Source organism: Fukomys damarensis, unplaced genomic scaffold (genome assembly GCF_012274545.1).
Source record: "Fukomys damarensis isolate Sample0158 unplaced genomic scaffold, DMR_v1.0_HiC HiC_scaffold_8, whole genome shotgun sequence".
NCBI lineage: Eukaryota > Metazoa > Chordata > Mammalia > Rodentia > Bathyergidae > Fukomys > Fukomys damarensis.
The window spans coordinates 23,244,804-23,258,369 of NW_022900920.1; the positions used below are offsets into that span (position 1 = coordinate 23,244,804).

Consider the following 13,566-nt stretch of genomic DNA (forward strand, 5'->3'; position numbering starts at 1 on the left):
CCCCGCAAACAAGTCACAGGCAAGGAGGACTTCAAATATGTGGATCCTATTTTTTTTGGTACTGGGGATTGAACCTGGGTCCTTGCACTTGTGAGGCAGGCAGCAGAACCACTGAGCTAAATCCCTGGTCCTTTTGGGTTTAATGTTTGCCAAGTGTGAATGGCTGAAGCACAAATTTCTCTTTTAGCCTTTTTGATAAATTCCTTCTGGCTACAGGATGTGCAAGGGGAGTGACGTTGGTCCTGAGGATCTGGTTTTAATTAGATAGGAAGAATGGAGTGATGTTTTAATTATTCATCCCCAGGGAGGTAGGGGCTCTCTGACCAGCCCCATTACTGTGGTCTTCGAAGCCTTACCCGCCGGTGTGAGAAGAGGCGATTTTTCTAGGGTCTGTAGTGGAAATGCGCAGAGATACCATGAGCAGGCCGCATGCGGGCACTGACAGCTGCTCCTCCCTCCCAGTTTCTCTATAGACATGACTTCGTGAAGGAGCGAGGGAGGCTCATCGGGTTCCGGAGTGTAGACGACGACCCCCGACTACAGCACTGCCGGCGCATGGGCCAGCTGCAAAGCGAGCATCAGTACAAGAGCGAGGCAGCCAGCAACCAAGCCCAGTGCCATCTGCCCATGGACATGCTACACTTGGTCCATGCCAGGAAGGCCCAGGCCCTGGCCAGTGACTGTGACTACCGGACCCGGTGCCATGAGTTCACAGCATTGCCTGAGGACCTGAAGATGACCTGGGTCAAGAAAGCCCACGCCCTCCAAAGTGAGGTAAGGGGCTTGGAGCATGCAAACCAGCCTGCTTTCCTTCCCTCCATGTCTCTTCCTTGGCCTTGTGGACCCTCCCTGGACCAAACAATGACCTGCCTGGCCTCTGTCATCTGGGTTGGAATCCTTTATTTAAGCAATATTTGTTGAGTACCTACTGTGTTCCAGGCACTAAGCTAGATCCTGAGATGATAGCAGTTGACGAAAGAGTAAAAACTTTGCTGTACGCTGAAACTTCCATTATCCTAGAAGGAGATAGACCACGATGGATAAGGAAAATGTAGTATGTCTCATTGTGATTCATGCCATGGGGACAAATGGAGCAGGGAGGCATGGTGGGAGGGTGTGTGAGAGAGAGCGAGAGAGAGGGAGAGAGAGAAAGAGAGAGAGAGAGAGAGTGTGTGTGTGTGTGTGTACACATGTTCAGTTTAAAATAGGGCACTAGCTGAATATAGTGGTGCACACTTGTAATACCATTACTTAGAAGGCTGAGGCAGGAAGGTCCTTGGCAGTTTGAGGCCAGCCTGGGGCTCCTTAATGAGTTCAAGGCCAGCTTGAACTACATAGTGACCTGGCTCCAAAATAACCCCCAAAATAATGAAGGATAGAGGATAAGGGTAGTTCTCACTGGAAAGGCAATGTTTTAACAAAAACCCAAGGTGGGGGAATAGAAAGTTACAGGCAAACAGAACAGCAGGTTCAAAGGCCAAGGGCTGACCACACACAGCCCTGGCATATTAGAGGTTGGAGAAATATAAGTGAGTGGGTAAACGGGGGTCTTTCAGAGTCACAGAGAACAGGGCAAGACTGGGGACAGGAAGGAGAGCGGTGGCCACCATGGCCGACATTTACTAAGTGCTTCCTGTTGCTCTTGTCTTTGCCACAGCTCTGAGGTGTGGACAGTTGCTACTTGTAGTCTAGGCCACAAGGGAGGAAGATGCTGAGTCGGGGTTGGTTCCAGAACCCATGCTCTGAACTCTCTTGCTTCTTTGGAAGGAGCTCAGAGCAGGGGCATCGCACTGCTCCTGGAGGTAGCCATGTGCACCCTGAGACTCAGAGAGGGGAGGTGCTTCCCAGAGCAGGTGAGGGGTGCTAGCAGCCCCTCCTCTGTCATAGCGATGGGGTCAGACTCTGAGCTGCACGTCTCAGCTGCTCCACCCCTGCCCTGTGAGCTCAGGAAAGTCCTTGTCTTCAGGAAGCCCGGCCAAGCCATGGTAACGATGCCTTGGGGCGTGGTAAGTGGTCACATGCTTACCACCAGTGTTTGTGGGGGTCGTGCAGAGTGGTAGGACAGTGCCATGGGTCCCTGCCCACAGCCACCCCAGAAGGAAGGCGCTCTGGTTTTAGAAGGTAACCTGGGACCTGTTGGCACATCAGCCCTTTCTTCACTTTGACCCCATGACATCGTAGGCAGATACTCTTTTGTTGTGGCAGCCTGCCCCGTGCACTGCAGGATACTTAGGTACCATGGAATAGACCAAAAATGTTTCCAAATATTGTTAAATGTCCCTAGGGGACAAAATTCACCCTGGTGGAGAAGAATATGGTTCTCAGCTGAGAACTGGTCTGCGTGCATGGAGCACTTCACACCTTGGCTGGGCCACAGAGGTCCGACTGAGTACAAGCTGAGTCCGAATGTATCCCTCCACCTGTGCTCCCAGTCCCGGGAGCCTTCAGGGCAGTGTCTGCTCTCAGGTATATGTTGAAGGAGGTGAGGTACTATGAACACGAGATAGGTTGTTATTTATTAATGTAATCCTTAATTACAATTTGGCGTGCTGCGACATCATGTCATTCACCTTCAGGAAGCGTGTGCAGTAGGTGGAGCTCATCAGGGCCCGCAGAGGGGACTTACCGCAGTGCCAGCTCCAGTTCCTCTCAGAGTCCTTGTCCTACTTGAAGGCCACCCAAACCCTAAAAGCGTGACTCGTCAGGGCCCACCCAGGGACACACTTGTCACGGCCCATTTTTGGGGAAGAAAAAAAAAACACTTCTGAGACAGGATAGACTCTTGAGGAAGACACTGGGGCCACCTGGGAGAGGTACAGGGGGGCTGAGCCAGGAGCCTGGGGGTGGCGGTAAGAGCTCAGCTTTGTCCCTTCCTGGCCGGGTGTCCTCAAGGGGCCACTTCACTGTCTAGGACCTGGCTCTGCCTCAGGAAGACAAAGGTTTGAGCTGATGTATGATCTCAGCTTTTGGGATCTAAGGGGGAAAAAGAAACATTGATTTTTCAGTACTGAGGAGTGACCCCAGGGAGCTATAAGCTTTATCCCTGGCTGCTGCTGCTGCTGCTGCTTCTCCTTTTCCTTCTCCCTCTTCCTCTTCCTCTTCTTTTTCTTCCTCTTCCTCTTCTTCCTTTTGTTGTTGTTGTTGTCGTTATTAAATTTGGAGTAGTCTCTCTAAGTTGCTCAGGCAGTATTTAAACTTGTGATGCACCCACCCTGCCCTCCCAAGTAGCTGTTATTACAGACTACAGGATATACCACTGCACCTAGAAAAAATGTTTAAATGGAAGGATCAAAATAATGTCAGATTTTTATCTTACTGAGAGGGAAAAAGAAAAAAACATCTGAAGGTACCTGAGGGTATTATTTATGTATCTGTTATTTCTGAAAAGGAGAGAAATTTTAATGCTGTTTTAAGAGAGAGAACATAAATCCAAAAGGAGAAATGATAATTTGTCTTGTGCTGACATTTGAAAAACAGGACCTCTTTTAATTTTTGAAGGCTAAGAAATTATTTTGCAGTACTGAGGATTGAACTCAGGCCTTCTGCATGGTAGGCAAGAGCTCTACCATTGAGCTAAATCACTGGCCCTTCTTATTTATTTACTTATTGATTGATTGATTTTTAAATGTTGAGATGGATCCTCCCTAAGCTGCCCAGACTGTCATCGCCTCCTGCCTCAGCCTCCGAGTAGCTGGGATTACAGGCGTGTGACACTATGACCACCTTACATGCATTTTCAGACTACATCCTGGTTAACTTGGAGGTCTGAGTTCCAAGAGATTATGAAGAGCAGACCTTGAAAATTTCTAGCTGCTTCCGAGATTTCATCTTTATTATGGTCCTGAACAAGAGTTTAATTTTACATGGGCATATTGCATAGAGAAAGAAACAAATGTTCACGGAGAGTTCACTTGCCTCGGCATCTGGGAAGGGTCTGCTCAGTTGAGCTGCTACTCCTTCCCTTTCTCATCCAAGCCAGAAAGAGCTGGGCCAGATGCTCTCTAGTGGGGCTGAGCTCCTTAAGGTCATAGTCACAGCCTGCTCTCCTCAGGAGCTCACCTGTCACAGCTGGCACAGGTGATGAAGTCCCTCGCGGACATGTGCCAGTTTCCCTGCCTCCTTGTTTCCAACCCTGCTTTTCCTTATTCCTTCCATGCACTCACACTGGGGCCATAGGCAGTCCTGAGGAGCCCATGGCCAGACCTATACAGGTGAGTGACCTCAGGTAGATGCACGAGTCTCACCCAGCTTTATCTTTCCACCAGAACGAACAATGACATTAATAACAATTGCAAGAATGTGTGGAACCTTTACTCTGGGCTTGGTGTTAGTCTAAATATTTTGTGGTTTCATTTAATATCTAGATAGGTACCAGTACTACTCATACTTTTATAGATGGAGCAACAAGGCACCAATAACCTATGTAACCTGGCTTAAGCCACAAGAGGGCAAGGACATGCCTTACTCAAAAGCATGCAGACAGTAAGAGGTGAAGAGGGTCTTCTGGTTCTGGTCTCTCATCTTCTAGATCCGTCTGTTTGGGGCTGGATTATAAACAGGTGCTCTGGCTCCTGAGTCTGCAGCCTTCATCATGGCCAGTGTGATTTACTCAGAGTACACAGCCCCTGGCTTTCCTGAGACTCTGAACATCCTTTGAACACCAGCCTCATTCTGTAGATGAAAATAGGAACTTGCTTTTGCAAAATGAGATAGTGGTCTAAAGCAAGCTCCACTGTGCACAGTGTAGTAATGACAATGTTTTTGGTGGTATTTTTGTTTTGATTTTTTGAGATAGGGTCTCACTGTGCAGTTCAGGCTGGCCTTGAACTCATTGTGTAGCTGGCCTTAAACTTGCAGTGAAAATCCTGCATCAGCCTCTTGAAGGCTAGGATTACAGGCATATGCCACCATGCCCAGCTGACAGTGTTCCTTCTTAATATGACAAATACATGCCTTCTTCTAGGAACCTCCTGGCTGTAGCTGCTTCCATCATTCATGTGTTCACTAGAACTCAGGGACTCAAGGCTGTAGCTGGTCTATTTGCAACACAGGGCTCAGGCAGAGGGTTTCTCAGAAATCCTGTGTGTAAATCTGCAGATGGCTCCCAGACTCAACATGTGTAAGGAAAAGGGCGAGGTGCCATTTGGGGAAGCCAGATTCATCTGGGAAGTTTGGGAATGTGTATGATTACCTTAGAATCATTCTTCAAAACCATCTTTGGATAGCTGACTCCTGGCTGCTCCCCTCTTCTCCCTCTCCCCTCTTTTATCATGAAGTCTGGGGCAGGTGTGTTGTTTTTAGGATCTGCATGAATAGTCAAAGCTGGGCTGGGAGCTGAGATATCAATAGACAATCCATTTATAAGAGAGTCTGAGGCGCAGTCAGATCTTTGGGGAACCTGCATCTTGCTTTCTGACTTACCTGCGATCGTACTGTTCAGCTCAACAAAAGGCGAGTTGAAAGAGCGCTCCCCACTTCATCTTGCTTATGAAAGGAGCAAGGCCTAGCTGTGAAGAGGCCCTGTAGGATTATTCTCTCCAACTTAGAAATTTATCCAATTTTCTTTGTTCTTTATCAGAGTAGAAGGCAAAAGCTTTGCCGGTGTAGACTGAAAGATCGCGATGTAAAAAGCAATCTTACTGACATGGGGTTTTGAAACCTGCTCCCAAGCCTGAGTGATGTCTCCCTTCACCAGTTGGAAAGCAGAGTGGAATTTGCACAGGGGCATTAACCAGCAGACAGTAGATCAGAAACGGACCGTCTTTGAGGCCAGCTGTGAGGAATGCTGTGAATTCTGAAATGAAAGCAAACTAAAAAGGCCGAGAGCCTGATTTCCGGAGTGATAGTTTGCGTTACAGCCAAGGTTATATCTAAATTAGAGAAATGCCATCAACTTCGTTTAGATCCAAATTTTAAACTACCTTAGAGAGGGGCTCCCCCCACCTTTAAAATGCCTAATTTCCATAAAGAGAAGAAGAAAGGTGTTCAGGGGACTGTCTTGTTGTAGGCAATGGTGGGCAGATCAAGGAATCATAATAAGATTGGATGTTTTAGGGGACCCCTGATCAGACCCATTGTATCATATTGTATCATAACACTTTTCAGTGTTTCCTCCCAGGAAGGATGCTGTAATATTTCTTAGCCTTTAAAATAGAGGAGAAGGCCTAGTCCATATATATATATATATATATATATATATATATATATATATACAATATAAGCAAATGAGAATAAGTCAAAATGTGAGGAGGAGATAAACTAAGGCTTGAAAAGACTAAAATGGCTTACTCCTCATTAGCCTGTAGCATCCAGATTTGTTGCAGTTTTTAAAGTCTTGCTGTACTTGATTCCTGCCCCTTCTATTGTCATTACTGCAAGAATAAAACTCCAGTTGGCTCTCAGGTGTTCTCAGAAGAACAGAAGGGTTATTATGACCTTCAGGTGTCTCAGAGAGAAACTGAGTCATATTTTGGTAGTGACTTGCTCCAGGTCACAGAAAGTTTGATGCAGAACTCAAAGCAAATGGAATGGTGTGCAGACTCTTTCTGCGGAGGGAGGCAGGCAATCGCCACACTTACAGAATGAGACAAAACCATCCTGGCAGATGCTTGAATTTGAGCACCTATTCAGCTCCATCTTCGAGTGATCGACTGTAGGAGTAATCACCTGAGTCAAACTCTGCTAACTCACTGGTGTTGGGGGACTTTTTGTATCTTAGGCACACTTTTATTATTTAATTCCTGGTAGAATGCACATATTCAAGCAGTTGGGCTTGATAACATATAGAATGTGCTGTCCATGAAGATATTGAACTGTCACGATGAAGCATTATTATAAGCCAGGGACTTTCTTGAAATGCCCTAAACCACCTAGGTTATCTTCTGATAAAGGCCCATGCTTTCCTTCCTGCAGTTCTGCTACAAGTCAGACCTGATGGGCATGAAGGGGACAGGATGGCTGGCGCTGAGATCTCCGCAGATAGAGAGTGCAAAGAAGGCTGGAGAGCTCATCAGTGAGGTACCTGGAACCTGGTCCCACCAGAACTGCGGGGCCACCTAGCAGTTGCCTTTTGGACACAGAACCTATGCATTGAGTGCAGATGCCTAGGGGGACCCTTGAGGGCAGTGCACTGCCTCCTTCAGTTTCTTAATAACAGAATTTGTTCAGACATGGTCTGAGCAGGGTCCCATTGATGCTGAAAGCTGCCCTTTACTAAATTCCTTTATAAGAAGAGCCTGTTTTTCTGCAATAAAGTAAGTACCTGTCAAATGTCCCATATCACAGAGAAAAGTTTGGATGTTTTCAACTTTTGATGGCTAGGTGCCCACCAAGAAAAGAGGCTTGTCCAGTAATATCAGTGGTACACTTAATCCTGAGAAGGTGGGTCGAAGCTGCATCCGGAAAATGCATGATGTTTGACTGTATTCTGTGGGACTCTTTGTCTTCCTGTTCAGACCAAATATCGTAAAAAGCCAGACAGTATCAAATTCACCACGGTGGTTGACTCTCCAGACCTGGTTCATGCCAAAAACAGCTACCTGCACTGCAATGAGGTGGGTGCTTTCTCCTCATTCATCCCATAATGTGGCATAATGTGGGGTAGTGCTGTTCAGTGGTCAGTGCTGATCAACACAGGCTCCGGGCAGCTGTAAGTGCCACTGTGTCTGGAGGCCTTGGGCCAGTTGCTTTATCTCTTCTAACCTCATCCCTCTATTTGAAGGAGGTAGGGGATAAGGAGGTAATGATAAAAACTGTTTCATAAGATGAAATGAATTAAATGAGGATTAAATACATAAAGGCAAATAAAGCTTTTAGCAAGTCCTGGGATCACAGTAAGTCTTCTATAAATGCCCTTTATTATGGTTTGACTCATGATGATAATAATGGGAAAACATTATTGATGATCCCTTACCAGATATCAGATATATCTTAATTGCTAATGGAATGGCAGTAGAATTAAAAGCTTAATATACTCCGAAAAAGAATAACTGTACTCAAAGCTTCTTCCTGCTTTTGCTCTCTGTATAACTTAGCCCAATTTCCTCTTGCCTATGTTTATTTCAAGGAATAAAATGTTAACTTATTCCCCCCTCCCAAATTGTCAAGGGATTCAATCTCCCTCTCTCTCTCTCTCTCTCTTTCACACACACACACACACACACACACACACACACACACACAGTAACAGAATTTCCTCATGCTCCCAGAGAGCTCAAGTGCTACACTGACCAGTTCATGTTTGCAAAATTCAAATTGGATTTGGGAATGGATCCGACTATCACATTTTCTTCTCTAATAGTAGATGAGGCTGAAACACTTCCTAAAATTACTTGCAGATCTTAAACTCGTGCTCTAAACATAGCAACCAACATGAGGCTTGAAGCTTAAATTGCGTCTTGCTGGGTAAACTGTGAAAACCCTAATTCTTTGAACACTCATTAAGGTATTTTAAATGAAGAGGGCTCATTACCTGTGTGCATTACTATTACTATTGATGTTAAACAACAGAGGCCTGAGGCTACATCTTGTCACCAATAAAAAGCACGTGCAGTGATCAGTTGCAAAGATTCTCTGGGATAGCTGCACATCTTAGACTGCACCAAACACATGGCTAAGGCCAACCAGGGTATTGGCTTGTGGCCCATTTGGAGCAGATCTTGGTATTTTTAACAGGCTCTGTTTAAAACCAGACACCTGCACTTGAGCCTGGACACATAGGAACTGTCCTCCTCCGAAGGTTCTAGAAGGACACCCTCCAAGGGCCAGCAGGCTCCTGGGCATTCTGGGGGCCATCAGGTGGGCAGGGCGGGAGGGGAATCGGCCACTTTATACCTGTGGTTTCAGCAGTTGCAGTGTCCCCTTGACCCTGAACTGTCTTACAGCGCCTGTACAGGTTGGGAGATGCGGAATCCCTGCACAGATACACCCTGATCCCCGACCACCCAGAGTTTGCCCGAGCCCGCCGCAACGCACTGCATCTGAGCAACGTGAGTGAAGCTCTCTGTCCGTGTGATTTGTGCTGGCCTTTGTAAGGCTGTCTGTCCAAAGGGGATTTTGTTTGTTTGCTTTTTAAAAGTCCTGGGAAGGAGAATGTGGGAAAGAAGGGACACCTGACTGAGAGCTGATGCACTGCAGATGTGACTGCCTCTCACTGGCCTTGCTGGGCCTCAGTTTGTTCACCTGTAAGATGGGAATGGGGCCGAGCTGACTCAGGTTCCTTCTAGCTCTAGAAATCGGATTCTGGGATGGCTGAGGGGTCCCAGGACCCAGCAAGCGTAGACAGTTGCTCTGTTTATTTCCCAGGCCCCTCTCATCAGCCACTCCCGGAGTGTACTGAACTCCGGTAGGTCCGTCCAAGTGTGGCTGGCTTCTTTGTGTGCAGCACGCTGCCCTCCAACACTCCAGTTCCCAGGATGTGCGCCCCTTGCATGTCTAACCAAGACGCTGTTTCTTAAACTCAGGCTTGTTGTTGGCAGGGGTTGGAGGCCCCCGGTTGTAACAGAATAGGCAGCCGTGCGGCCAGTGAAGCTGTGATCCCAGGATAACAGGTAGAGAGGCGGCAGAATCAAAAGGCTCTGTCAGATCGGAATCACACAGGCTGAGTGTGTCGGCCCGGGGCAGCGCGCGGCCTCCCGGAGCCCGGCCATTCTTCCCGCCCTGGCCCGGCCATTGTGTCCTGGGGCTCCGTGCAGACCGACAGCTGCTGCCCCTCTCCCCAGAGGCGGCGCCTCGCAGGGGTTGGGAGAGGTGCCTTCTAGTTAGCGCGTGTGTTAGTTTGTTGCGTTTGTAAAGCCCTGTGGGATCCCACGCGGTGAATGCGCCCGTGCATTGTAAATATGAGTTATGACCATTGGATGCTTTTGAAGGATGCGCAAGGGATAATTTTAGAACAGTAGCTCTGGTAGGCTGACCTCCATCCGGGGAAGCGGGCGGCCTCCTCTGCTCATCCCGCACAACATTCAGCTCATTAGCGCACGGGTGGGGCGGGGGAGACTCTCGGGGACACTGACTGGAGTGAAAACCCCACTTCGTTCGGGGCCCAGCTTAAGGAGGACAGAAGCCGCTTCCCTCTCCCCGGGGAGCCGGCCCTCAGAGTCCTGGAGTTGAAATTAGCCGGCAGAGCCTGTGGGTGTGCAGGACTCGCAAACCCCATTTGAAAGAGCACTTCTTCGGGGTGTGTGGAACGCACGCAATCGGATCTAGTGCTGTGTGAGGAGGCTGTGGAGGCAGAGTGACCTTCCTGGGCAGAGAAAGCCACTGAGATGTGTAAGGCAGCCGAAATAACTCAAAATCAAATGACTCTAATGTGTGAGGACGCGGAAAAAACTGTGCCCACTGTGATCAAGAAGAGGTGCACCCAGGGTTCCAAATCAAAGCGCCTGCGGAATCTAAAGAACCAAGTGGCAAGGCAAAAACCTCAACAGAATAAAAACCTGGGGGGGAGGGAGTGATCACAATCAAGCAAACAGTACACAGGGAGGAGCTGCTGGAGCCAGGGTGCCCGCGCACTGGGGGTCTGGGGTCGCTCTCTCTGCTTGACCCCCAGGCACCAACACTTGGAAGCAGGGTGCAATGGACACCTGTATGGGGCGATGTTGGACTCGCAGGTCTTGCAGAGTTCGGTGGCATTGCCCTGCTCTGGTGTGGAGGCTCTTACCAGCAAGGCTCCCTGTCTCCCTCGGGGAGTGGTAGAGGTCTTGACTCTATTTGCTACTGTGATTTTGGCAGAGCCAGCAAAAGGGAAGCACAGTGTTAGAGGAGTGGTCGTGTCATTGTCTGAATGCTCTTCTCCTACGTGTCTTTGAGCCCTACGCCGAGCTCGGCAGTGGCTCTGGAAAGCTAATCATCTGGCTCTGCTGTCATCCATCATTAGGTGATGATGCCCAGCAAAGAGTAGATCTGTATTCTGGGGCCCTGAAGACGGTAGGGATTTGGCTCATGGCTTCTGGTGTTGGGGGTTGGAGCTGGAGGTGATGGTGAAGGTGGTGATGGCAGCAGAGTGCGGAGATGGTGAGACCCACCTTGCTTGGCCCAGGAGCTCCATGATCCCCTCTCGTGGGAGGTCCGTGTGGGAGAGGGTAGGGAACTTTGCTTTTCAAAGTTCTGCTCCTCCTCCTGTGCTCAGTCCTCCACCCCTCTGTGGAACAGAGCACCAGCCTTGACCTCTGTTTCCAGGTGATAAAAGTAAGGTTCTTAAGGGCCCCCTGATCTGCTGTAGCCTGCAGAAATAGTGAGTGACCCACACGGTCTGGGGCTATCACTTTGTCGTTTGTTGATGATGGGCTGTCCTGCTGTCTCGCTTCTCTGGCAGAATAAAGGACAACTTTCCACTGGGATCTCCCGAAGATTCCTTTCATGGAGCAATCCCCTTATCTTGAAAAAAATTAGCTACATGAAGGCACAGAAGATTTTGATGCCCCTCTCAGTGACTCGGGTCTACCTGAGGACTGAGAGGCTATGATTACAGACTTTCAGGGGCTTGAACACAGCTTACAAAGGGAAAAGAATGAAAGGGAACGAGATGAAGGACATGGGTCAGGAACTTGGTCAGGTCCTCTGCAATGCATTTAATGCAGGTGGAGGCTCTTCCCTTGGAGCAGGCAACTGAGTATGTGCAAGACGTGGCCTGCCTCATAGAGATGGGGAGGATGTGGCATCAGAGCTAGGCTGAGGGCCCTCCTGGAGTTACTGGGACTGACACACACACCGGTGCCAGGACCCAAGGAACAGCACCACTGTCGACATGTGGGGAGAAATGGGGTTCTGAGTTCTGGCATCCAGAAGCCAAGGCATGGAGAGAATCCAGAAACAAGGAGAGGCTGGAGCCAGGCCCACAGACCAGAAGCCCCACCCGAGCAAGGCTTCGTGGTCAGCTAGGGACATTAGAGCTGCAGCCTCTCATGGCCAGCCCTGTCCAGGCCAAGAGATGGGGAGCACCCAGATTGAACAGGGGGTCATAGTCTCTGCCATCTTCGGGACACACTGGGTGTAGAGAACCAGTCATACCCAAACCAGGTTGCCACTCCTTGCTTACCCATGCTTTTGTTTTCCCAATCCAGAAAGTCTACAGAAACTCTTGGGAGCAGACCCGAGCTAGTGGCTATGACTTCCGGTTGGACGCCATCCCATTCCAGACGGCCCGGGCATCCAGGGAGATTGCCAGTGATGTAAGACTCCGTGCTCTCTCCATTGTGGACAGGTTTCACGCTGTTCTTCTCAGAGCCATTGACAGGCACAGGGCAGGCAGCAGGATGTCAAGAGTGTCGTTATCCACATCAAAATGTAATATGTACTTCAAAGGAAAGAAAAAGCTGGCACATTTTTTAGGACCTTTGCCCTATATTGACCTGAGTTTGACTCTTGGCTCTGCTGCTTAGGAATTGGCTGTTTGACTGGGCAGGTTGCTTAAATTATCTGAACTCAAATTTCTGTATCTATGAAAGAGTGATCTAATACCTGTCTTCTAGGACTAATGTAGGGTTGAAGAAATGATTTGCAGTGTCTGGCACACAGCAGGTATTCAGAACATGGCATCCAGGATTGCTGAAGAAGAGAGCACTGCTGATTAGACACTAGATAGCAGTCCACCTGTTAATAATTGTTTGCTAATCCACCGTGAGATAAGGACAGATATCTGGGGCAAGCACTCAAAAATGTTCTTAGCAACTAGACATCCAAGTACATCCAAGTACATCATTGGTGGGCTCAACTCACTGAACAGGGTAAAGGCCAATTTGGAGGTTATCAAGTGCTGGGGTAGGTCTTTGATGGATTCGCAATTTAGCAATACTAGGTGAAACAGGTCCTTCATAAATGATTTGAGAAGCACTAGACTAGGTTCAAAGGATCAAAGGAAGAATGAACACATTTGCCTTCCTGGTGGAGTATTGATTACAGCAACAACATCAGAGTGGGCAGAGATTGGTGCCAGGCTTGAAGCTCAACACCCATCTCAGTGAATTCTCAACATCCCATGGGATGGAGATTTGTTCTCCCATGTTACCAGATGGGGAAATGGAGGCTCAATAACTAGCCAAGACCATGCAGCTGGGCATATGGAATTCAAATCCCATGCTTCTAATTGGGTTGAGCTTCCTGCTGAGAATCCTGTGGGCTGCCCCATCAGGGAGGCTGGCCCCGGAGGGGAGGCAGGTCCCTGCGGTCACCTCTACCCCTCTGACTTGCAGTTCCGGTACAAGGAAGCCTTCCTGAGGGACCGGGGCTTGCAGATTGGTTACCGCAGCGTCAGTGATGACCCGAGGATGAAGCATTTCCTCAACGTTGGCAGGCTCCAGAGTGACAACGAGTACAAGAGGGACTTTGCCGAGAGCCGGTCTCAGTTCCACAGCCACACGGATCAACCTGGCTTCCTCCAGGCCAAGAGGAGCCAGCAGCTGGCCAGTGATGTGCATTACAGACAGCCCCTGCCCCAGCCCACCAGCGACCCGGAGCAGCTGAGCTTGAAGCATGCACAGAAGGCTCACCAGCTGCAGAGTGATGTGAGCCACCTTTGCATAACTTACATTCCCTTCTGGGGGGAGCTGTGCTGAGACAGCAGCCAAGACC

General features: G+C 48.8%; 1 protein-coding gene across 1 annotated transcript in view; it reads left to right on the plus strand.

Moving 5' to 3' along the window:
* Nrap (nebulin related anchoring protein) overlaps nt 1–13,566 on the plus strand; it is a 67,619-nt gene that overhangs the window by 52,394 nt on the left and 1,659 nt on the right. Inside the window, exons 36-41 of the mRNA XM_019209015.1 lie at nt 463–774; nt 6,913–7,017; nt 7,455–7,553; nt 8,883–8,987; nt 12,060–12,167; nt 13,188–13,499. Of these exons, the coding sequence (XP_019064560.1) occupies nt 463–774; nt 6,913–7,017; nt 7,455–7,553; nt 8,883–8,987; nt 12,060–12,167; nt 13,188–13,499 (1,041 nt within the window). The remainder of the gene's footprint in view (nt 1–462; nt 775–6,912; nt 7,018–7,454; nt 7,554–8,882; nt 8,988–12,059; nt 12,168–13,187; nt 13,500–13,566) is intronic.